This window comes from Lagopus muta, chromosome Z (assembly GCF_023343835.1).
Source record: "Lagopus muta isolate bLagMut1 chromosome Z, bLagMut1 primary, whole genome shotgun sequence".
Taxonomy (NCBI): Eukaryota; Metazoa; Chordata; class Aves; order Galliformes; family Phasianidae; genus Lagopus; species Lagopus muta.
The window spans coordinates 53655684-53681196 of NC_064472.1; the positions used below are offsets into that span (position 1 = coordinate 53655684).

The 25513-nt window shown below is 45.6% G+C and overlaps 1 protein-coding gene across 2 annotated transcripts; it reads left to right on the top strand.

Annotated features, from left to right (window-relative positions):
- Positions 1-261: 261 nt before the first annotated feature.
- MARCHF3 (membrane associated ring-CH-type finger 3) lies at positions 262-25007 on the top strand. Of its 2 annotated transcripts, XM_048932307.1 has the most exons (5): positions 348-446; positions 985-1194; positions 1467-1674; positions 17945-18154; positions 24616-25007. In XM_048932307.1, exons 1-5 carry the CDS (start codon positions 382-384, stop codon positions 24772-24774), a joined length of 852 nt encoding a protein of 283 aa, XP_048788264.1. In that variant the 5' UTR covers positions 348-381; the 3' UTR covers positions 24775-25007. The 2 variants fall into 2 exon arrangements, with proteins under 2 accessions (XP_048788266.1, XP_048788264.1); XM_048932309.1 differs by lacking the exon at positions 985-1194 and having other exon boundaries at positions 262-446.
- The last annotated feature ends 506 nt before the right edge of the window (positions 25008-25513 follow it).

Here is a 25513-nt window from a genome sequence, read left to right on the forward strand (position 1 = left end):
GCCGGGACAGCCTCCAGGTGCAGGGCACGCACGGCAGAGGTTGTGCGCTCCTTGCAGCGCTCGGGTGGGGAGAAGAGGGAGAAGGGCTCAGCCCCCTGAGCACAAAGGTAAAGAGCAAAGCCGAGATCACGCTCACTGCCGGCTGCGGTTCGGCGGGGTCGGGGGTCAGCGCGGCGGAGAGCGGCGGGCGGGGACGTGGCGTGACCGCCGCCCCCCGCTCCCTCCGCAGATGTGCGCCCGGCGCGGCGGCCGCCCTCCCCTATGACGAACGGCCGCGGCAGCCCGCCGCCCGCCGCCCCGCCGCCCCCCGCCGCGCCGCGCCGCAAGAGCCCGCCCCGCGGCGGCCCGGCTGGCCCGGGCGGCGGGCGGCCGCGGTATGTCATGCAGGTGGCGGCCAAGGACGGGCAGCTGCTCTCCTCCGTGGTGCGGACTCTCGCCACACAGAGGTAGGGAACGCGGGGAGCGAGCGGCGGGGTGCAGGCGGGGAGCGGGGGTCGCGGCTGCGCTGCGCGGAGCTGGAAAGATGCGTCGGACGGGGCTAGCCCTGGACTTCGGCGGGACGCGACCCTTCGTCTGGCCGCTGTGGGGTTGCTCACCCCCGCCGCGTGAGTGACCCGGAGGCCCGAAAGGGCTGTTCCCCCTTTATTTGCAATAACTTTTTCAAACCCGGTGGTTCTCCACGTCCCCGTGGGAAGCGGGAGGGCGCGGAGCTCCGCGCTCCGCCCCGCTTCGGTGCACCCCGCTGTCTTCTTCGCCCCGCTGCCGTGAGGAGCTGCGCCAGGCACCGCCAGCAGCTGCGGCGGGGCGAGCCCGGGAGTGGGGAAGCCGCCGTGCACCCTGAAGAGAGATTCTTCGGTAATAAAGTTGGTTAAGTTCGGAGTCTCCAGGCTTTCTCTAGAAGGAGGATCACCCTTCGCACGTAGAATCACAGAATCACAGAATGGCTTTAGCTGAAAGTGACCCTTAAGCCCATCCAATCGGCAGGGCCGCCACCCACCAGACGAGGCTGCCCGGGATCCCATTCAACCTGGCCCTGAGTGCCTCCATGGGATGGGGCACCCACAGCTTCTCTAGGATGCTGAGAGAGAATGCAGGAGAATTGGCTGCGGGAGGAAAGTGCTGGACATGGCATTCCCTTCCCAGGCTGCTCTTATCTACTCTTGGGCATCTGGTGGGGGACTGTCCCAAGGAATGGTGAGTGACTGTGTTTTCACAGCAAATAAAGCTATTCCCTCATGACCCTTTCACCTGCCAGAGCTGTATGTTTGTTTTCTCCCCTTTTTAACACCCACAGAACAGACCCTGTAAGTAAGTTTATGCACATGGCTGTGGCTGTAGCCTGGCAGCCTGCTGCACTGACCACAGAGCAAAGCATGCACCTTGCAAACATTTCCTGCGTTGTGAATTGGTGGTGTCCCTGGCAGCAGGGCTGTGTGCTGACCAGCAGTGTGTCTCTCCTCCCGCAGCAGTCCCTTCAATGACCGCCCGATGTGCAGGATCTGCCATGAGGGCAGCAGTCAGGAAGACCTGCTTTCTCCTTGCGAGTGTATGGGGACACTGGGGACCATCCACCGCAGCTGTCTGGAGCACTGGTTGTCCTCGTCCAACACTAGCTTCTGCGAGCTCTGCCACTTCAGGTTTGCAGTGGAGCGCAAACCCAGGCCGCTGGTAGAGGTCAGTATGAGGGGCACATCTTCCCGAGCTCAGCCCTAATGAGCACGTCGCGTCTGCTTTATGTGGGCATCACAGAGATGCTCTGCTGAAGCAAGAGCAAGCTGGAAGCCTGAGGCTCTGCAGGGTGAGGGCAGGAGCTTAAGGAAAGGGCATGAGCAGCAGAGCCTGACTGATGATTTTGCTTTGCTATAAACATAAGTGAAGGTTTGGGGAGCAGTTTGTGTGAGGAATACAGAGTACAGCAGCCAGGGTGGTGATGGTGAGAGGTGTGTCACAGATATGTGGTAGTTTCTGCTAGATATATTCAGAATATTTGATATGTCAAGAACTATTTTCTCCTTGCTTCTGAGGAAGACAGTACAAATTAAGGAGGAACCTGGCTTCAGTATAGAGCCCAAAAGAAGTAGTTGTTTTTGTGCAGTGTCTGGCATTTTCAGCCACTCTGGAATGACCTTTTGGCCTCCTCTTGTCTGGGTACCAGACCAGACCGCGAATTGGTAATTGTTCTTCCCTTATCAATTAAAGTCAGTTTCAGTGAACAATAGATGTTTTAGTGGCTGCATGAAGCTTGCCAGATTTTTTTTTCATCTCCAGGAAAAGAGGGGGAAAAAAGCCCAAATAATTATCTCTACCATGTTAATGATTTTTTTCTTTCTCTGTTTTCTTTTGGAAGAAAAAAATATATATAATTTACACTGAAATTAAAAGTGAATTACAAATAATAACTATTTTTAGAAACGATGTGAAGTGACCGTAGCAGTGGTGACGCAAGTACTTGCATGCTAAAGTTTGTGCTGAGGGCAAAGTGTCCTTTTTGCTTACCTTATTACCACAAACTACAGCAGAAAAGGTAGTAGTTATGCTGTTGAAAATGAGGGAGAGGAGTTCTGTTTTGCCCTTGTTCCCAAGTAGGAGGATACAGGAAAACGCTGACAGGTGGGATTTGTGTCAGAGCATGGGCAGTGGTGAGTGAGCAGTTCTCATTGAAGACCACCAAAACTGCTCCAGACTGGGTGAAGTTAGGTGTTCCCACTTGTGTCTGAATCCGAGAAGATCTTCATTCTTCCTTAGGATCCACAAAAACAGAGATGTGGGAGCTTTTCTTACAGCCAGATGCCCTGAGCTGGGCTTGAACTCCTTTTGCTTCCTTGTTGGTGTGGTTTTGGTGCAAGGATGTTGCCATCCTGAACTGTTCTTCTAAAAAGAAAGATAAGCAGTCCTGAGAGGGTGTAAACAAGCAGTTTGATTTTGGAGTCTGTCTTTATCAAGCTGTTCCCTTACAGTGGCTGCTCCCGAGCCTAGTTTTGTACAAATAGAGCATGACTTATCTCAGAGAAGCAAGCCTCTTCATGCTAAAAATCAATGGTATTATTATGATGTGATATATGATATGATGTATGTCACACATACAGTAACAACTTAAAAGCTGCCTTTTTTTTCCTCAGCTGGAGACAAGTGGGAGGGACAGGGACATCTCTGAAATATGGCACATGTTTTTCTCTTTACTATCCAGTCTTTTCTTGCTTCTCAGCCACCACATCCACACCACAGTATTTTAATGCAGTTTTTAGCAGTTGCAGAAAGGCTTGTAATAAAGCAGCAACTGATTCTCTTACATTCCTTTGCAGTCTTACAGAAGGAGTGTGTTTCTGATTTAGAAGGGAATCAAACTTATTCTTTCAAAGCTGAGAGCATCAAAGACAAAAAGTGACTGAGATGGGCTGTTTGCAAGGAGACAAACCTAAGCAGGAAGATGTCAACCAGACTTCTTGATTTCTGTTGCTGTGATTTAAGTTTGCACTCAAAGTTTGCATTAATCTATTTCACACAGTGCTTTGTATTTCCCAAACCTCCCCAGTCAAATAATTATAGCCAATCTGAAAAGTTCCCAGCATATAGCTGCACATTGCAGCTAAACCAGGTTCAGGTTTCCAGATCCTATGCCCTCCAGCACCATCTTACCTGCCTCCCTGTGTTACCTAAAGTAACAGTAACATGGTGAGATGATTATCAGATAGATCAGACAAAATTTCACAAAAACCTGCTCTAAATCTTGGACTAATGGCAAGCCAGAGTGACCACCTGCTTTATTCCATTACGTGTGGATAAGAGCTGTGTGTGTATGTTTGGGTGATGGGATGACAAATAAGGCAAGTACCGTCAAGTCTCCAAGCTGTTTTTCACTCACAAAGTGCTGGCACAGCTGACAATGTGAGACACAACCAGAGTCAAAGTTCTCTTCATTTAGTAGAATAATTAGTTCTCCAAAGGTTCTTTGGAACTAGATAATGGAAGTGGTAAATGGTCCTCTTAGTGGAGATGAATGATGAGTTTATGAATGCATTTTGGGAGGTCAGGAGGGATTGATGTACTCATAAGGTCATTTATAGAGTGTAGCCAAGATAAGCATATCTAGTAATTCCTCATCAGGTCCTGTCTCATGCAGAGACTATATCCCATTCATTGGTCAGTAACAACCACGACAAAAATGCTTGAAGCAATCAATCATCATATTAATATTTTCTCTTAGAGATTTTTCTTCAGGGAAAGAAAAAAGAGTTGCTTCTGTCTATTGAAAGAAATATCATTCACTTTCCTACAAGGGACAAAAAAGGGAAAAAATTCCTCTCACTAGTTTGATTGCTGCTTCTAATGGGGCGTAGCCGTAAGTGTGTGAAGATCTCGAAGGAAACAAATTGATTTACTTAGTTGCTCTACACAGAAATGTCATACCCAACAAGCTTTCATGCTGTTAGCACCCAGGAGATGCTGCATTAGTAGAGGGCTTGAAATGAAGTGAGCAGAAGGTGGCATGGCTGCCTGTTCGGCCGTCTTCCTTCCTCCCCTGTGTATGTTATTATGGAAGCAGCAGAACATTTCGTGCTGCAGTTAGTTATTTAGTCAGAGCAGTTTAGTGGACCCATTCAGTTTCTCCCTCGGCCACGGTGTCAGTTTGTCATTAGTATATTATTAAGTGAGAGCAACTACTCCATGAAAATTTATTGTGAGTTGGCTTTTTGCCTTCTTTTTGGCAACTGCTTACGTTCATGCTAAGGATGCGTGCCCTTGAATAGGAGACCTTCAGCTCAGATTAAGGGAATGTCTCTACAGCTGTGTCCTGCATTAATTTGCACAGGATGCAGAAATGCAGGAATCTCACCTTTGCTTTCTCCTCCCAGCTTACATTATAAGCAGCAGCCTTCTTTTTTTCTGGATTTTATGTTGTAAGTTATGGCAAAAGAAATTTGATTTTGACCTTCGTTTTGTCTTTCATTTGTTATATCTTTTCTCCATCCTAAGTTTCTATCTGGTCAATTGAGTTCCAAGGTATATGTATTTGTCATAGGAGACTTTTCTTTAGCTGTTATGCCCTGCAGGCTTCTGTTTGGTTGAGAAACACTCCTCTGTGAATGTACAGTGTGCTGGAGTCAGGAAAGTCAATCCTCTCAACATTGTGTTTGTGAAGTTTTGGGCATTCTTGATGTACATTCTCTCAGCTCAGATTCGTGTCCTTAGAAGAATTTTCTTTCTTAACTATGTGATTGGGACGATATTTATTCAGTCTTCAAGGAGTGCGAGTTGCTCTCCACCTTTTCTACCTCAAGGCATCATGCCATGGTTCTGGGTGGTGACATATGAAGGCTGTGGTCCTGTGTTTTTCTCTGATGCTGGGACATACAGAGTAATACAGGAGGGAAACAAATTCTACGTTGGTTTTGATACCTGTTTACCACACTGTCATTTTTGCCTTTTGCACTGGGAGAAGTGCTCTGTGTGTTGTTCTTCAACAAGTAAAAGAAGTATGCACCAGGGATATGCAAGCACTTCATCTCCATGGGTATTTATCAAAGCTTGTTTGGCAGAAAGCATTGTTCTTTGCATTCTTCTTTGTCTCCATATCGTTGGTCTCCTTTGTGTCAGAAGTGCTGCCCTGTGTGATTTTACAGTCACTGTTGAGAACTGCTTGCTGCTAGGCACTTCACAGGGTTAGTTATACAAGTGGTTTGTGTGCAGCAGGTGTGGAGTGATAGGGATTGACAGCTAACCTGGAGCTGTTGCACTCCCTCCACATGTCCCTGCTTCTGCAGGGATTTTGGCTCAGTGGATGGGCTGATGCTCCTCTGCCTTGGACTTTCATTTCACAGCTACTTATGAACTTGTTCACAGCAGCTGCACTGGAGATAACTTGGTATATAGTTGCAATAAAGTAAAGAAATGGAATATGATAGTAAAAGTGCTTTTTCAGTACATTTGGGACATCAGGAACTGGGTATCAGGTATGGTAAACCTGGAGGACTACTATCCACTCCTGCTCTTTCAAACTGGGTCACAAGAGGCTGCAAATAGAAAATTACAAAACACTGAAAAGGACTTTATGTCCTTTGGGCATGGCCCTCTTCTGGACTCACTCCAGCAGCTCCACGTGTTTCTTGTTCTGGGGGCCCCAGGCCTGGATGCAGTACTGCAGATGGGGCCTCACAAGGGCAGAATAGATGGGGACAATCCCCTCTGTCTATCTGCTGCCACCACTCTTTTGATGCAGCTCAGGATACTGTTGGCCTTCTGGGCTGCAAGCAGACACTGCTGGCTCATGTCCAGCTTTTCATCCATCAGGACCTCCAACTCTTTCCCCATAGGTCTGCTCTCAAATAGTTCTTCTCCCAGTCTGTATGCATATTTGGTGTTGCCCCAGCCCAAACACAACACCTTGCACCATGCCCTGTTGAACATCATTAGGTTCACCTGGGCCTACTTTTGAAGCTTGTCTAGGTCTCTTCGGATGACATCCCTTCCTTATGTTGTATCAATTGCACCACTGAGCTTGGAATCATCTGCAAACTTGTTGAGCATACACTTGATCCCACTGTCTGTGTCATTGGTAAAGACATGGAAAAATACCAGTCCCAAGACAGATGCCTGGGAGACACTGTTTGTCACAGGCCCCCTCCTGGATGTAGAGACATGGACCACAGCACTCTGGCTGCAGCTATCCAGCCAATTACTTATCCAGTGAATATCCAACTCTTCAAATCTGTGTATTTCCAATTTAGGGATGAGAGTGGGGGTGTGGAGTCTTATCAAAGGCCTTGAAGAAGTCCATTTAGATGACATCAGTTGCTCTTCCTCTGTTTATGGAAGCCATCACTTCATTGTTGAAGGCCACTGAATTCGCAAGGCATGATCTGTCCTTGCTGAAACTGTGCTGTTCGTCTCACATCACCTCCTTGTCCCTCATGTGCCTTAATTGTCTGCCAGGAGGATCTGCTCCATGATCTTCCCAGGTACAGAGGTGAGGCTGTCCAGCTTGTAGTTTCTTAGGCTTTCCTTTCCATCTTTGTTAAAAATGGAAGTTATGTTTACCATGGCACCAGAGTGCCATGACTTTTCAGAGACGTTGCACAGTGGCTAGGCATGTCATTGGGCCCAATGGAGTTGTACACATTCAGTCTCATGAGATGGTCTCCAACTTGTTCCTTTCTTACAGGGGTCACGCAGCAAACTCGGTTGCTGAGAAAGCTGAAATAATCAACATCAGTCAGAAATAATGTGCTTTAGCATGAACTTCTTGTGGTATCCTTGACGCTGCAATGTGAAGTGACATTTTTGCTAGAGATGGTATGTTGCTGTTGAGGCACTTGACAAGCATCAGCATAGCAAATCTAGGCATTTCCCTTGATTTCAGAGCTTCTCCAGGTTGTCTGGAATTACTCATTTCACTACAGTCTGTCTGCCAGTAATCCCTTATGCACTGTCTATTAACACATTACCAGTATATGCGCATTCTCCTCAGTCTGAGGGCTTACCATATTGGAAAATCCAATTCAAAAAGTATGCTATGATACTGATCCCCCCTTTCCTGACACACATTAGATGTGCAGCACCTCTCTACAGTCGGCTGGATACAAGGAGTATACAGCATGAGAAGGTGGACATGGAGATGTGATGCGTGGCATGTGCCTAAGGGTGCCTCATCTCAAAGGGAAAAAATGCTTCTGCGTTTGTCCCCCACTGCCAGAGGGAGCCTTGTCACAACCAACCCAGAACCTCTAGGCTGAAGCAGCAGAAACTCTAGTTGGTGGAGGAAAGGTGAGTCTGATAATTTGGGTTGGTACACGTAGACCTGATATTGCTTGTGACAGACAAAAACAAATAAAGTGGAATCAATCTGCAAGTGATTTTTTTGGACATTTCACGTTTAAGTAGGATTATTCTTTCAGTAAAGCCAGTTTATGGTTCTTGTGACCCTGGAAATGTGTGACAACAGTCACATGGATGTTTTTGCTGTGTTTAAGCATGAAGGTTTGACAAACTTTGTATGAGTATTGGGTATCATCTTGGCTTTGATTTCTACATTGCAACTGTATCGCTTCCCATGACCTTCCTCCAGAAATATATCCAAAACATGGCATTACAATGTACTTAAGCCCAACAAAATGTTAGAAAACAACCAGATGCACCATCAGAGTGGTGTAAGAACTTCTAAAACAAGCTAGTATTGCTTATAAGTTATTTACATGTTTTAAACCAATCTGGATTTGGTATCTGTCGGTTCATTCTTTTTTATTATTATTTTTGCAAGCAAACAAGCAAACAAAAAGCACTTCATTAACAACATAAATATTAGCAGCATGACTAGGAGAAAGAATAGTCAGGATAAACATTGCAATATTGAGTAGAAATGAACTATAGTTTTTCACCCATATATTTCTGTCTCTAGAGCTCATACTAGATAAGAAAGAGAGGAAGCAGTTAAGTAAAGCATGCATTCTCATTTAAAACTTCCAGGATCTTTGCTCCGAAACATGAGTTTATTTTTTGTGTAAGGCTCTGAATCATACTTTTTTATCTGTTGTATTTCTTTTTATTTATTTTTCTTCTGCTCAGTGAAGCAGATCATTAACAATTGATTTGTTGCATGCTGTTGGTGGAGGAATTGCTCTCCAAATCAGAAGGAAAACGGTGACTCGGTGTAGTCACCACTAGGAGTTGGACTCAGTGATCCTTATGGGTCTCTTCCAGTCAGGATATTCTATGACTTTATGAAATGTTCCATAAATCTCAGAACACAGAGGAGCCCCAGCTTTCGGTGCAGCATGGTTGTGCAAAACAGGTTGAGCTCTTTTGCCTGCTTCTGCGGGGAATAGGGGGTGCACTTGGAATTGCTGTAGCATGTTTTAAAAATGGGAACAGAGTACTGATGAAGCACTGGCAACAGGAAAGTGCTCATGATCTACTAATATAAATAGTTGGAAAAAAGAGCAAGCAAATTACAGCCTTAAATGAATGGGTAAAGGGACAGTGCTTTGGAGAAGAGAGTGCTTGAAGATCTCGAAGGTGTCACAGGGGCCTTTCTATCAGACAGGCATACATACATATATATGTCCTGACTCCCTTCTTGATCCCAAAAATACCAAATAGGAAGGGCAAAGTGGGGGAGATGCTGTTATATCTACTTGTTCTCAGCTGCTTAAATGCGCCCTTAAGGTCCAAGCCATATGGGCAGAATTTGAAGCAGCCATGCAGCCTTCTGGTAGAAGTGTGTTTGAGTTAGTGTTACAAAAAGAAATAACAATTAACCTTGTGAAACATAGAGTTTTGAAAACATGACCTGTTCAAGACTGCATTCCTGCCCTTAGAATGCCCTACTGTATTCATTTCTAGTGGGAGAGTCCAGAGATCAAAACAAGCTGCTCGTAGTCCTGTAAAATAAACAAAATAGTTAGTTTTTATTGCAGAAAAGCTTTGCAGTAGTTCTTGACTCTCTGAAGAAGAGGAGGCTCAGAGGAGACCTTGCTGCTCTTTGCAACTCCCTGAAAAGAGGTTGTGGCAAGGTGGGAGTCGGCCTTTTCTTCCAAGTAACAGTGATAGGATGAGAAGGAATGGCCTTAAGTTACACCAGAGGAGGTTCAGGTTGGATATTAGGAAAAAGTTCTTCTCAGAAAGAGTGGTGAGGCAGTGGCACAGGCTGCCCAGGGAAGTGATGCAGTCACCATCACTGGAGGTGTTCAAGAACCGTGTGGATGTGGCACTGAGGGATGGTGGCATGGTGAGATGAGCTGGAGGCTGGATTTGAACATGTTAGAGGTTTTTTCCAACGTTAATAATTCTGTAATGCAGTTCTGGGCCACCAGGTTATCATTTCTGTCCTGCAGTCAGCATTTCCTACCTGCAGGTAGCAGATACTGCCCACAGGAGCCAGTCAAAGGCTGCTGCTTCTACTGAGAAAATTGCTAAGACAGAAAGTTTCAATGTATCTGACTTCTGGAAGAGCTATCAAACTTTTATTGACTGGATCATGGTATTTGCAGTGTTCTACAATATGTGTTGCAAATAGTGAATCTGCTTCATTTTGGATTTAAAATCTAAAACCATAATTTTTGTTGATTGATTTTCTTGATTGCTTTGTTTTTTTTGGGAGGACATTCACACAAAAATGCAATGGTGGCTTTACAAAACATGCAGATAAAATGAAATACTGCTTCTCTCCAGTATCACATAATTTTTCTTCTTGACACATCTTGGAATCTTTTACTTGTTAGAAGTATCATGTGAAATATAATTAAATGAATTAGAAGTCTGTAATAGGAAAACTGAACAGCAGTAATGTTACAAGATTCAATATTATTTAATTGGACCTCCAAGAAACGTCACTGCTTTTGTGAGCTTAGCATGCTCTGTTGTTTGTTTTTGCTATCATAAAATTAGTAATCCTGTTTTTAGATAGTAACGTTGTATAATCCAGAAAATGAACACCACATCTGCCAGCCACTTGTGTTATCACAGCTTGGTGAAGCACTGTGTATCACACTCCTGCTTTCCAGCTGTCAGGCTGAAAGATCCAAGTGGCAGAATCTGCTGTGTTGTGATAGCTACAGCCTGCAGTACAAGCATGAAGCAGACTTCATGCTTACTTCTAGCCCAGGGTTGGTTCCTGTCTGCACTGTTGCTTATGTTCAGGTTTGTTTGTTTGTTTGTTTATTTCAAAACACAATAATTTAAATTGTATCCTATACCACCCTTATAATAAACCTCTTATTCTCTTTGTACATGAAAACATGCAAATGAGATTGTTTTGTTATTTCAGAAAAGTATCTTTGGCTCATTCATACATCAGCAATGAAAATATTCCCTAAAACTTTAGTTAAAATGAGGGTTAAGTGCTGACACAAGTATGAACAGGCCATAATGTTGGCACAGCAAACTGCAGAGCTCAAATCTTCAGTTTTCAGCTGTCACATAGCTAGAAACTCTCTCTCTAGGATTGAAGGAGCATCTATACTGGCTATCACCATGGCTCTTCCAGGAGCAGCCCACTGAAGACAGTAGTGTTGCACCAGTAATTGATAGTTGACCTAAGAAGGAAAAATACCTGAAATAGAAATTCTTTTTTTCAGTTGAGAAATGTTTGTTTTCCTTGGTAAAACATTTACCTAAGAAAGTTTTGAGCGAACCAAAATGTTTAATTACACTGGAAACAAATATAGGTACCAATCTGGGCTGAGAGAAATTTTAAGTTACAAAAATTTTCAAGTAAAAAAGTATTTGAACAGAACTACCTACCTATTTAAACTAAATTACTGTATATTTCTTGTACATAACTGGTCATATTTAGAAATATCATAGAATCATTAAGGTTGGAAGAGATCTCCAAGATCTTCAAATCCAACCATCATCCCAGCCCCACCGTGCCCACCAACCACGTCCCTCAGTGCCACATTCACAGGGTTCTTGGACACCTCCAGGGACGGTGACTGCACCACCTCCCTGGGCAGCCTGTGCCACTGCAGCACCACTCTTTCAGAGAATAATTTTTCCTAATATCCAGTCTGAATATCCTTCATCTAAGAGAAGTGCTTACAACCAGTGCTTAAAACCAGGCAGTATTGACCTTCCTTGGCTTTCAAGGAACCCCAAAAGAAAACCCTCCCGTTGGGCACTGCCAGAGTGACACCAGAGATGACAATAATTGTTCTTAGTTCTGCTTGCATGTAGGCTGCTTCCACTGAGATTCACTGTGAAGCCATTGGCATTAAAAGAATGGAATGAACTGGCATGTTTGATGTGTAATAAGCTATTTTTGGCTCAAAGAGAAACAATTCCTTCCTGTCTTCTCCCCAAGCCTCAGATATGATAACACTATAAATATCTTTAACTAAAAAGGTGGAGGATTTTCATCATATTCTGCAGAATCTCCCTTGCTGTTGATACAACTCAAGCAGTATTTATGTGAAATCAATTTTCCAAGCAGAATGTATTGAACAAAAAAAGGTCTTCCCACTAGAAACTGTGAGTGGCCTTAGAATCTGAGACAGAAAACACTAAAGCAAATACTTTAGCTTTTGTGTGTCATTCAATTGGAGTCAGACTGATGAGTGAATTGTCCTAGAACTGGGACCTTGGTAAAATACCTCCGACTCCTGGAGGTGCTTTGAGAAAGTTTGCTGATGCGGCTCGTTGTAGTTGGGTCAATAAATGCCAAGGCAGAGCCTCTCGAATGTGCCCTCAGTTTCTTCTTGTTAATTCCTTCTTCAGATGGAAAGCTTCTGCCACATCTTAGTACATGTGTATTAAAAGGGTTCTGGGATAGATCTGGCTTTGTGTGCAGTTTTAAGCCTAAGTGAAGTTTGGGAAGCCAGTAATTGGCTTACAGGCCAGAAGTCTTCCAGGGATTGCTGCAAATCCACATCAAGCTCTGAAGAGCTGGAGTTGGCATTCGGCTGAAAGAAGCAAGGAGATGCTCTGATGAGGGTCAGGAGCTATGTTTTGTCTTTCTGGGATGAGCAGTCATTCAAATTCAGCACTGCCTGGTGATGTAACTGCAGCAGGTCCTTTGTGTGCACTATGTGTGTGAGGTGAAGGTACTTTGGATGTGCTAGCGGTGGTTCCTTTTGACAAATGCAGTACCTCTGATGTCCTTTTCAAAAGATAAACAGCTTCCTTCATGATCTGCAGATTCCTAGGAGGCTGTTCCAGAGCTAGAACATCTGAAAGCTGGAAAGTTTTTTCAGTTTCTTACCCTAGATGTATTTATGACCAATCATTAGCCATTTGTTCTTATGCCAGCATTGTCCATTAGCTTAAGTAGCCCGCCTCCTTCACTGACATCCCTCATCAGTTCTCCTGTTTTCCTGGCCACCCCTGAGATAGCCATACCTATAGACATGATTTTGCTAGGGTAATTGAGAAAACCTCTGAAGTCTGCTCTTACAACAAAGGCTCTCAGTCCCTTCTATGCTCCTTCTCTGTTCCAGCCAAAGCAGAGTCTTTTCTTGACTGCAGGAGACCAGATCAGGGAACTTTCCCCACTCCTGCAGTCTTCAGCATGCTTCTTAGCAAGAGGCTGTCTGCCAAGGGATGTTGCCATGCGCCATTGCTGCCATCACTGTGCCTTCTTGCTCTGGCTCTCCGCCTGCATATCTGGAACAGGAGTGGATGTTCACTTCAAGATGGCACTTGGTGATGGCGCTGACTGCCAGCTGGGCCAGTGTTTAGCTTCAAACGTGACCCTTTTTACAGACCATCTGTTTTTCAAAAATCAAAATTATTGCAGATATAATCGAGTGCATTGACACATTTTAATAGGAAGGGTTTCAGAGTGCCACAGTGCAGGTCTAACAGTTATATCTGGCCTTGCGCCTTGTTCTTTGCCAACACGGCAGTCCTGACTGTGCTGCCAGAGCAATTAATCAGCTCAGCACTTTGCTGGAGCTGTTGCATGGATTTCACTTTCACCTAAGGATTTGCTGACTTGGCTTTTTAGCTACAAAGTAACTTGACAGCGCACATTTTCAAAACAAAAGACTGAAACCTAGAATCTAAACAGGAGCATGTTTGAAAATTCAAGTGCGCTACTTCCAGATTAAAATGCATGCTGTGACTGAAATCTGTGTAGCCATTGAAATTACTATTCCTGGAATCACATATCATAGGGATGGGAAGGAGATCACCTGGAGATCACCTGGTCCAGATCCCTGCTGAAGCAGGTTCCCCTGAGAACTTTGGACTTCCACTTTCAAAATATGACATTACTTCAGCTTTTAAAATTGGACTATAAAAATTTGAGGTTTTAATTTATAACCTAATGATTTTATATAACTGTTATTTACTCATCTGTCCTGGCCTCTTCTTGTATCTGAGTTACTTAGTTTTCGTTCTTTGTTCACATGGGTCAGACAGACAAAAATGGTGCTGGGAGCCATTGGATATGAAGCATGCTCAACCTTTCAATCAAGATAATCTGCAGACCACCAAATGCTGTCTTTATTTAAGTGCACTGTGTTGTACATTGTGAAAGTCACAATGGGGTTGGGGAAACAACATCTGCCCTAATGTGTGTGAATCATATAATAATAGAATCATTAAGATTGGAATAGACTCCTAAGATCTTGTTTGTATTCCTATTTCCAGAACTATGAGAAAGATGTGTGCTTTGGAAAAGTCATAGAATGATAGAATCATTAAGGCTGGAAAGACCACAAAGATCACAAAGTCCAACCAGCAGCCCATTTATCCCCAGCGTGCCCACTAAACACACCCTTCAGTGCCACATCCACACAGTTCTTGAACACCTCCAGGACCAGTGACTACACCACCTGCGTGGGCAGCCTGTGCCACTGCCTCACCACTCTTTCTGAGTTGAATTTTTTCCTAATATCCAACCTGGATTTCCCCTGATGCAACATGAGGATATTACTTTTTGTCCTATCACTGTTACATGGATGAAGAGGCCACTCATCCCTAATGTGACTTAACATGTCTTCTAAGAGGATCTGTTCCACGATCTTCCCAGGCAAAGAGGTGAGGCTCACTGTCCTGTAGTTCCACAGGTCCTCCTTCCTCCCTTTCTTGTAAATGGGAGTGACATTTCCATTTTTCCGGTCCCCAGGGACCTCACTAGAGAGCCACAACCAGAGAGCATATGATGTAGAGTGGCTCAGCAACTATATCAGCCTGCTCACTTAGAGCCCCGCGGTGAATGTCATCTGGCCCCATAGGCTTGTATATGTTCACTCTTATGAGGCAGTCTCAGACTTGCTCTGCCCTTACAGCAGGAGAGGGATTTACTCCCCCAGTTCCCACCTAGAAGTTCAGGGATGCGAGCTTCAGGAATGTGAGAAATATGAGAATCCTGTCTGCCAGTGAAGACCAAGGCAAAAAATTCATTTCATACCTCAGCCTTCTCCATATCTGTTGTAGCCAGTTCTCTTTTCTTATTTACCAAAGGAGGTACACTCTCTTTGTGTACCTCTTCTGACCATTTTACTTATAGAATCCCTTCTTGTGGCTCTTAACATCCCTCTCCAAGTTCAGTTCCTTGGTTTTCCTAATCCCCTCTCTGCAAGACCAGACACCATCCCTGTATTCTACGCAGGTGACGTGCCTGATGCCATAGGCCTTCTTGGCCATCTGAGCATTATGCTGGCCCATGTTCTGCTGGCTGTAGTGTTGTATGAGTCTGTTGTGACTGAAGTGCAGGACACTTGGTCTTGTTAAAGCTTATAGGTTCATACCATTGAACCCACTGATCCAGCCTTTCCAGACTCCTCTGAGGGCCCTCGTGCAGACTGACAGTTCCTCCCAACTTGTCATCATCTACAAACATACTGAGGGTGCATTGCATGCTTGCCACATGGACACATTCCTGCCTTTCTCCTTGCCTTTCCATAGATGCATGGCATTTGTCGTTCAGTTGTGCTGCCTGGGTTCTACTGGCCTCATGAATGTAACCATGCTGAGCATGCTTGGGGAGCAGCCATGCCTCTTTCCTGCCTGGCACTGGGGTATGCAGATGCTGGAAAACTGGTGTGCAGCTGCTGCTCTGTGGAGATTGAGATGCAGAGCAGGTGCTCAGCATTTTTCTGCCATGTTACCTCTTAAACAAATGCATGTCACAAACCCTTCTGACAGCTGCTTGTAAAAGCAGAATCCCTGCTGCCAGGCATGTTGAGTTCCTCTCATTTTCCTGTCAGTTTCTCATTACAGGGATTCACGGAAATTGAACAAGAAGAAGTCACAATCAGTCATGTCTAGAATGTCTAGAATATACCCTGAGACTGTTATGCATGCACCCTTGGTATATTTTTTAAACACATGGAACAAGACTCCAAGGAAAGTGTTTGCAAGTTTTCCCCCCTGGCTTTATGGTATTTAAATACTATAAAAACTGCTCTATGTGGGCCTAACTCTCCTCCCTACACACACCCTGGGGGTGAGCTGGGTGTGTTGCTCCTGCCCTCTGCCTGCCCCGCTGCAGTCGTGAGGTGCACTCATTAATGTCAAATCTCTGGCACTGCTTGGAAAGGAAGGAATGCTACTGCACAGTCCTCTTGGAAGAGTGCCTTGCCTTGCATCTGAAGTTGCTTGTGGATGTACAAAGTAGTTATGAAGCTCTTCATACTTAAGATTTTGTGCTCTTCAACATCTTTATCAACAACCTAGATAGTGGGATCAAGTGCCCCCTCAGCAAGTTTGCTGAAGGTGGAGTTGACACAATAGCAGGAAGGGCTAACATACAAAGGGACGTGGACAGGCTCAAAAAATGAGCTCACAGGAACCCAGTGAGGTTCAACAAGGGCTAGAGCAAAGTGCTGCACCTGGATCAGGGCAATTTTAGATATGTGTACAGACTGTGAGAAGAACTCATTGAGAGCAGCCCCATGGTGAAGTATCTGAGGTTTCTGGTAAATGAAAAACTGGACATGAGCCAGCAGTGTCTGCTTGTAGCCCAGAAGGCCAACAGTATCACGGGCTGCACAGAAGAGGGGTAGCAGCAGGGAGAGGGAGGGGATTGTCCCCATCTACTCTGCCCTTGTGAAGCCCCATCTGCAGTACTGCATCCAGGCCTGGGGCCCCCAGAACAAGAAACATGGAACTGCTGGAGTGTGTCCAGAGGAGGGCCATGAAGAATACCAAAGGGCTAGAGCACCACTCCTTTGAAACAAGACTGTGGGAGCCAAGCTTGTTCTGCCTGGAGAAAACTCCAGGGAGACCTCATTACAACCTTCCAGTACTTGAAAGATGCTTACAAGTAGGACAGGGAACAACTTTTGTATGGTCTGATAGAGATAGGATGAGGTGGAATGGTTTTAAACTAAAAGAAGGGAACTTTAGATGAGATATTAGGAGTAAATCCTTTACTCAGAGTGGTGAGGCCCTGCCACAGCTGCCCAGAGAAGCTGTGGTGCCCCATCCCTGGAGGTGCTCAAGGCCAGGTAGGATGGGGCCCTGGGCAGCTGAGCTGGTGGAGGGCAGCCCTGTCAAGGGCATGGGGTTGGGTAGTCTTTAAGGGCCCTTCCAATCCAAGCCATTCTATGACTCTTTGATCCTGTTACTTTAAAGTAAGTGACTTGAAAGCCTGCCAAAAATTTGTTTAAAAGTATATGTTTTTGTTCCTCTGAATTCTTGAGTTATGCTGAAAAACTGAGTGTGGTCTGCGGCCACCTGCTCCTGGATGCACTCACTTCTGTGGCTGCTGTTTTACCTCATATTCAGCTGAAGAGATACATGCTGCATTTATTTTCCTGCAGTGGGCAAAGTGGGAAAAGGGGAAGTGGGGGTTGAAAACAGCAGGTTGGGACACCTGGGTGAGCATCATGGCTGCAGTGGCCATGGTTCCTGCTCCACTGAGAGCAGAGGATGAGAGCACTACCAGCCAGAGTGCAGTGCAAGGCCGAGGACTGGTGTATAGCCCTTTGCTGGCTGGGGCTTTTGGGTGGCACTACAGGATAAATGTTTGCTATCTTTGGTAGTACTGAGCATATCTGTAGAGAGAAAAAGGAAAACAAGGATGCTGCAGCAGTCACAGAGAGTAACCTGCATCTCACAGTGGCAAAGGTTGCATGGCTCAGTAGTCATCCTGTTTAAACATTGACTTGAATGATGAGGTTTTTAAATTAGAAGGCCTCAGTGCGCTGTTCCAGGCTGAACTTCCTTCACCTCTACTATTCTGAAATCCTGTTTATAGCAACAGGGGCATGCAGGGCTGATAGCTGTTCAATCAGCCTTCACTTCAGGCATTGACTTTCAGGCACTCTGTTTTGCAAGATTAATATCCTCTTAATAAAAGTAACCCTGTATGCATTCACCTCTGCTTGCATGCAGATATCTGAGGGCAAGTTAAAAATGGCTTTGCTAGTGTTACTGGCAGCTTTATATATACATACATATATCTTAAAATAGGACAAAAAGTAGTAACAAGAGTAACTGCTCTGGAGTTGCAGAAGACACACTCTGCTGGCTGACACTTGCTTTGTCTGTGCTTTGCCTGCAGTGGCTGAGGAACCCGGGTCCCCAGCATGAGAAGCGGACTCTCTTCGGAGACATGGTGTGTTTCCTGTTCATCACTCCACTGGCAACTGTCTCTGGCTGGCTGTGCCTGCGGGGAGCTGTGGACCACCTGCACTTCAGCAGTAGGCTTGAAGCTGTCGGCCTCATTGCACTCACTGTTGCACTCTTCACCATTTACCTCTTTTGGACCTTAGTGAGTATGGGTATGGGGCAAAGAGTGGAGCAGGAAGTTAATTACACCTCTACCACTCTAGAGTGCTGTAGAGTGAGTGAAGCATTGCATAAAGCATCGTTTACATTCAGAAATCTCTTCATTCCATGTCTATTAAGTTCTTGGAAATTCTGAAAGATGCAGTGAATTTGAGGTCTGCACTTCTCAAATCCCAAACTCTGGGCAGGATAGTGAGAGGGAGAGAGGAAGCAATGAGGAGGAATTCAAAGCAGGTGCTGCAGCATGGTGATAGCATCACAGAAGGCTACAAGGTTGGTTGAGCACAATTTTCGCTTGGTGAATCCATGCTGACTATTCCTGATGACCTTTTTCTCTTTCAATTGCTTGAGATGGCATCCAGAACAAGCTGTTCCATCACCTTTCCAGGGACAGAGGTAAGACCGAATGGCCTGTAGTTTCCCCAGATCCTCTTTCTTGCCCTTTTTGAAGACCAGAGGGACACTGGCTATCCTCCAGTCTCTGGCACCTCTCCTGCTCTCCAAGACCTGCCAAAGATAATAGAGAGCAGTTGAGCAATCACTTCTGCCAGCTTCCTCAGCACACATGGATGCATCTCATCAGGGCCCATGGATTTGTGCACATTGATTCCACCTAGACACTCTTGGACCATCTCCTCCTCAACCAGAGGGAAGCTCTCAATTTCCCAGACTCTCTCTTCCCTCCAGAGTCCAGGAGTTCTGAGGGATTGTCTTTGAAGCAAAGACGGCATTCAGCATTTCCACCTTCTCAGCATCTCCCATTACCAGACACCTCCCTCATTCAGCAGGGGATCAACATTATCCCTAGTCTTCCTTTTACTGTTAACATACTTTAAAAAAAAAAAAACCTTGTTAACCTTTGTCTCATTTGCCAGCTTCAGCTCCAGGTGAGCTTTAGCTTTCCATGTTGCTTTCTTACAGGCCCTGACAACACTCCTTTACTCCTCCCAAGAGGCCAGGCCCTTTCTCCACATTCCATAAACCTTCTTCTTCCCTTTGATCTTATCCATGAGCTCCTTGCTCATCCAGACAGGTCTCCTGATTTCCTACTCTTAGGGTTGCATCAATCTTGAGCTTGGAAGAAGTGCTGTTTAAATGCTGCCCAGCTCCCACAAGCCCCTTTACCTTCAAGAGATGAGATGCCCAAGAGATACCTCCAAGCAGGTTCAGGAAAAGGTCAAAGTTGGCTCTCTGAAAGTCCAGAGTAGCAATCCTACTTTTTGCCTTACTTCTTCCACACAAGATCTTGAACTCCACCATCTCATGATGGCTACATCCCAAGCTGCCCTCAACCTTCACATTCCTAACAAGCCCACCCCTGTTGAAAAGAACAAAATCCAGAAGAACCCCCTGCCTTGTTGGCTCCTCCACCACCTGTGTCAGAAAATTATCTTCAACACATTGCAGGAACCAACGGGACTGCACATGCCTGGCCATGTTGCTTACCTAACAAATATATAGATGATTAAATATATAGATGGTTCTCCACCATGAGAACCAGCACATGGGATTGTGAGGCTACTTCCAGCTACAAGGTAGACTTCATCCTTCTGATCTGGTGACCTGTAGCACACCCCCACAATGATGCCAGCCATCCCAGCCCACCCATTAATTCTCACCCACAAGCTCTCCACACGTTCTTTCCTCCCTCCCAGATGGAGCTCATTACATTCTAGTTGATCCCTCATATAAAGGGCAACTTCTCCACCTTTACTGCCCAATCCTGTCTTTCCAAAAAAGGTTGTAGCCTCCACGACAGCATTCCAGTCATGTGAGCTGTCCCACCACATCCCTGTGACTGCAGTGAGATCACAGCCCTGCAACTGCACACAGATCTCCAGCTCATCCTGTTTACTTCCCACAAAGCATGCATTCGTATACAGGCAGGTAAGGGAAGCAGCAGGTGCGGTTACCCCTGGAGGGACACAAGAAGATTTTGGGTGTAGTACTGGCAATATGACCTTCTCTGAGGAGTCCTTGCACGATCCTACAGGACAGCTCGAGGTTCTTCCTGGCAATCTTCAACAGTGACAACATCCTTCAGCTCCAATCTGTCTCCCTCAGAGATTCCCGGGAGCCCCTCAGGCTGCTGATTTCTTGCGGCAGTCCGGCCATCTGCTCAAGCATCTCCTTGAACAGGGCACACCTGCAGCCATGACAGCCCTCTCCTGCCTCAGGACCTGGGGAGACCTCCAGATTACGGAGCTCTCCACAGTCAGTATTTTGGATTGCCGCCTCATCCCACGGGTTGTCCACCTGGGTGTACGCATGAGCCCACAGAGGCTGCGTCCCCTCAGTCTGTGTAGATGCCTCAGCCCGGCTGCTGCGGCGGCTCCTCACCGCGATGACGAAAGAGGCGGTAACGCCCTAGAGTTCCTAGAGGAGGAGTGAAGAAAGAGAGGAGGCTCCTTCCGGCCGTCCCACCCTGCCCCGCGCGACTTGCCGGCGCTAACTGACGAGCTCGCCTCGATCGCGCGTCCTCTCCGCGTCCTTCCAGGGTCGCGGCGCTCACTGAGGGCAGTTTTTATACAGGCGGGGGTTGGCTGCCCTCACTCCCGGCTCCGCCCACACAGCGTCGGCGCCCGCGGCGGTACAAGCGCGGCTCCTGCCCGCCGCGCTGACCAGATGGCTGTGCGCGGCGGGTCGAGCGGCGATTTTGGGGATTGGTTCTGATTTACCTCTTTGCCAGGATCTTTCGTTGCAGTCGTTACACGCAAAGTCTTCCCTGAAATGGATTTTAAATTTCCTCTTGTCCTGTCATGACAGACTCTGCTAAAGTGTCTGTCCCCTTCTTCCTTGTAGCCCCCTTTTTGATACTGAAAGGCCATCACTTCTCCCTGAAGCCTTCCCTTCTCCAGGCTGAACAGCCTCAGCTCTCTCCTCCTAGGAGAGGTGTTCCATCCCTTGGATCATTTTTGTGGCCCTCCTCTGGATGCACTCCAGCAGGTCCATGCTTCCTATACTGAGGACTCCACACCTGGATGCAGTACTCCAGGTGAGGCCTCACCAGCACAAAGCAGAGGAGCAGGATCACCTCCGTTGCCTTTGCTGGCCGTGCTTCTTTTGCTGCAGCCCAGGATACAGTTGGCTTTCTGGACTGTGAGGGCCCATTGCTGGCTCGTATTCAATTGCTATCTACCAAGTCTTTTCAGCAGGGCTGTGCTCAGTCCTTACCCACGTTCCACTGGTAGTGGGGATTGCCATGACCCAGGTGCAGACCGTACACTTGGCTTTGTTGAATTTCATGAGGTTCTCCTGGGCCACTGCTCAAGCCCATCTGAGTTTCTGGATTGCATGCCTCAAGCAAATAATAATTTCATTTAATTGCTTGTGACATGTGGACACATCTGACCTTGCTCATTAAGATTTCAGGAGCATCTCAGATGTAAGCTAGCAACATCTACTGCCACTGCTTTGACAGGGATGAAAAATCACCTCTAATTCACTTTAGAATGTTTCTCCTTTCAGAATCCTACAGAGAAATGTATACGCCCTTTAGAAGTTACTTAGCGCTTGGAGAGTATGCTAAGAGTGATCTTGATATAAAGGCACACCTCAACTGGTTTAACCGAGGCACAAATCTTTAATGCCCACTGAGGTGTGCAAGATGTAATTGAATCAGAGCCATCGCACAGCTCAGCAGGAGATGGATGGGCAGTGAAGCACTGCATCCATCGAGCAGGTGCAGGCACCCCACCCTGCCTTTTTGTGGGGTGCATGGACCTTCTGCTCAGCACCCAGTCAGCTGAGTGGTGGAGCGGTGGAGCAGGACGCCGTGGGGAGGATGCTCAGGCGCTGTCCACAGTACTGAAGGTGCCCTCATTTCCCTCTCAGCATTAGTGCTGGAAGAGTTCTGAGGAGATATATGTGTGTCTGTACATTAACTCATCAAGCTCAAGTGGTGGTGTATTCATGCACCTCATCAGAAGGCAGATTTATGAAAGCAAGGTAGAGATTTACAGCAGCTACCTTACAACTGGCAGAGGGTACACTCCACCTGTGTGCTCAGCAGCCTGAGGTGCAGTGCTCCTGCAGGAAAGCTTCACCTGTGTTTGCCCAGATGTGTGCCAGATGTGCAGACCTCCCTTCAGTTCTCAGTGCTGAGGAGATGGGAGAATCCAGTTCCGCTTGCTTAGTTATGGCTATGATGAGAGCTACTGGGTAAATTACACATGACCTGTGATATAACGCTTCTGTAGGTCCTGAGAAAATTAAGAAAACTAATATTTAATTTTACTTCCCATAAATCAGCTTATTCACTTGTAGACAAAAGCTGGCACTTAGGTCATTTAAGCACCACAGTATCCCAGTGAACAGAAAATGGGGGAGGTTATTTTTAGCGCCCAAGAAGCTGTCTGATCCCTTCCACTGAAAGGGAGGCCACAGCCAAGTCCTCCATAAAATGCTATTATCTTTCCTCAGCTAATTACTGCAACTGATCTATGCCTCCCAACACACACCCCAAAGAAAGAAAAGTCCTGCTCTGCCCAAGATGAAAAAAACTGATTTCTGTTTAAGGATTCAGGGCCACACTCTGCCTCTCCATGCCAACCTTTGGCCAACCTTTCTATGAGACTAAGAAGACTGGGTGCAAGAGGATTGGCCATGTAGATTCCAGTGTAATGTAACTGCTGGTTAAACACCAGCAGTTAAATGAACCCAAATTAGAAAGACAAATGCTTCCCCTGCCTATAGTATTGAGGAGGTGAACAAAGAACCTCTGTGTGGCAATGCTCAATGTAGGAACATATATTGTTGGTGCAGTGTCTGAGTTCCACCCCAGAGTAGCAGCACTGGGCTAGGAGCACTGGTCTGGATGCTCTTAATGAAATTGAGCAGCTGACATCACTGGGAAACCACCTCAAGGCAAGAGCCTGCTGAACCAGGATATTCTGTGAAATGCTGTAAGCAGACAAGCAATTAAAGCCTGGAGTAACGATCTTGCTCTTTCTCAAAGAATCACATATCATGCTATAGGAGAACTCAGCCTGAACTCCTACTCAGTTATCTGAGGCAGTCACAGCACTCTGCATAGCATTCATCTTTGTAGAGGGTTTTTGTTTTGTTTTTTTTTTAATTGCTTCCTCTCTCTCTCTCTCTCTACCACATTATTTCTGCTGATACTACAGTGACTACAGTGACTTTTTAAAAGAGATTTCTCATATTCTTACATATGGGCTGTTCCTATATGAGGTGAAGACACAGACTGCTTTACCTTCAGGGGGAGCAGAGGAGATGGAGAAGTGAGGAATTAATTCATCTGTGGGAAGAGCTGTCCTTGGGTAACTGCTCAGCTTGTTGGTTTCCCTCAGGATAAGAACCTAATAAAAAAAAATAGATTTTTTTTTCTTTTTTTTGGTTCCTGTATGATTTTACAGAATGGAAAATTATTTATTCAGCTAAAAACACTCTTTTGCAACTAGAAGGGTTTTGAAGGATACATTCATAGGCATGCAGATGGCTAGTGCAGAAGCACTATGCTATGTAGCCATCCACACCACCAGCACTGCATGTCAGGGAACCAGATGCAGTATCTGCATAGTGCTCTCTGCCCTCTGAATGGCAGTGACCAACTGAAGTGGCACAAGTACATAAAAATCAATGACAAATGACAAGTTGTGTGTGAAAATTGCATAGCACTTCTGTGCTTGCTGCTTGGGTCCTTTCCTGCCTGCAGCTTGGGAGCATCATCTTGTCAATTGGCACACCTCATCTCACAAGCCCAAAGCCAACTAACTGGTGTTTGACATAGTTGTTTAAGTACAGCACTGCATACAGACCTAACTTGTGCACTTGGCTGTTGCTAAAATAACCAGTAGACTACTTTAAACTATCTATACAGTATATCTTCACAGCAGTCATTTCTCTTCCACTATTAGCAGGCTGCACTGATTTTGAAATTGGTTACCTGAGACCAGTAAAAAAAAATTCAAAAGACAACCCTGGTTGAGACACTGATTCTGAGACAGGGCATGCTGGAAGTCAGTCACACTCACCTCGTGTTACCTATGCAATCCTGAATTCAATACTTTTAGCAACAAAGCATTACAAGGTGGAACATAAGGCCGTTAGTGTCTGCATGCAAGCCTTCTCCATCCAGTCAGCTACAGAAATCATCAGCTTAACAACCTCAAACCCAAATTCATCTAGTTATAGATGGCTACTACCTCTTGGGATAGACAGGCAGGATGCCTAGTTTTTCATTTCATTAGAAGGGAATGAGAACTGCGTAGCAGCAGAAAGTAGGGCACAAACTGGTCTTCTCTGCTGTGGAAGCTTGGGGAACAAGCTCCCTATCCATACGGTTTCATATGTCAATTTCATCCTACCTAGTGAGGCTGCTTATAGGCTTTCTGTCCCACTTGAAGGTGTGTTCCCCAACCCCTCACCAATTCCTTAGAGGAATGAAGTGATTCTGAATGCACCTGTCTCCTTTCTCGGCAGGTATCATTTAGATATCACTGTAGATTATACAACGAATGGCGTCGGACCAACCAGCGGGTGATACTCCTTGCCCCCAAGTCTGCCAACATTCCCTCCAACCAGCAGTCCCTGCTGGGCCTGCCATCAGTCAAAAGGAACTCAAAGGAGACAATCGTTTGATTTGGGCCATTCTGCTCTGAGGCTGTGCACTAAGGACATTTGCCTCAAACTCACTATGCTCAAACACCATGCAGAACCCAGCAGTGTGCTATCCTGATGCACAGACTCTTCATGAAGAAGGAAATTGCTATCTGAATTCAAATGCTGGACGCTGCAGTCCTATTTGCTAAGCTACCAAATGTGTTTATTTAGCAGATACTGTGTGGAAGCTGATGTTAATATTTGCATCATCAAGTGATGCAAACTTTTCTATTATTGTTTAAAATAAACTGAAAATTAACAATGCAAAACAGATGTAGAGTGCTTTGTTTTTATTGTTCTGTTCCTACAGTAGTATGGCTTAGGAATGCAGAGAGCAACCAGTACTTTATTTTGTTTTTCCTGAATCACATCAACAGCACTGCATGATTGTTTTTTTTTTGTTTGTTTGTTTTTTTTCCTAATTAATTTTATTTAACAGATTCCAGCATTTTTGATTACTTAAAATACTTCTGTGTGATGAATTCTACATGCCAGCATGTTACTTAAACATGATGTAGTGAGTGGAAGACTTACCCATTTCTTGTTTTACAGGGAAGTTGCCCGTAAGAAAATTTTTCAGGAATATATTTAGAATACATAGAAGAACAAAGTGACACTTGCACTCACCTTCCTATTTTGAAGTATTCTATTAAATAATTCAACAAAACTCAGGGAACAAAAACTGTACTTTTTTCCCCTCAGAAGCATCAAATGAGGC

What these genes read in the sequence shown, in the direction of transcription:
- MARCHF3 (XM_048932307.1), top strand. Translation starts at nt 382, where the DNA reads ATGCAGGTGGCGGCCAAGGACGGGCAGCTGCTCTCCTCCGTGGTGCGG. An exon ending in GGGGACTGTCCCAAGGAATG is followed by an intron (nt 1,195 to 1,466) that starts GTGAGTGACTGT and finishes CTCCTCCCGCAG; the next exon opens with CAGTCCCTTCAATGACCGCC. An exon ending in TTTACCTCTTTTGGACCTTA is followed by an intron (nt 18,155 to 24,615) that starts GTGAGTATGGGT and finishes CTTTCTCGGCAG; the next exon opens with GTATCATTTAGATATCACTG.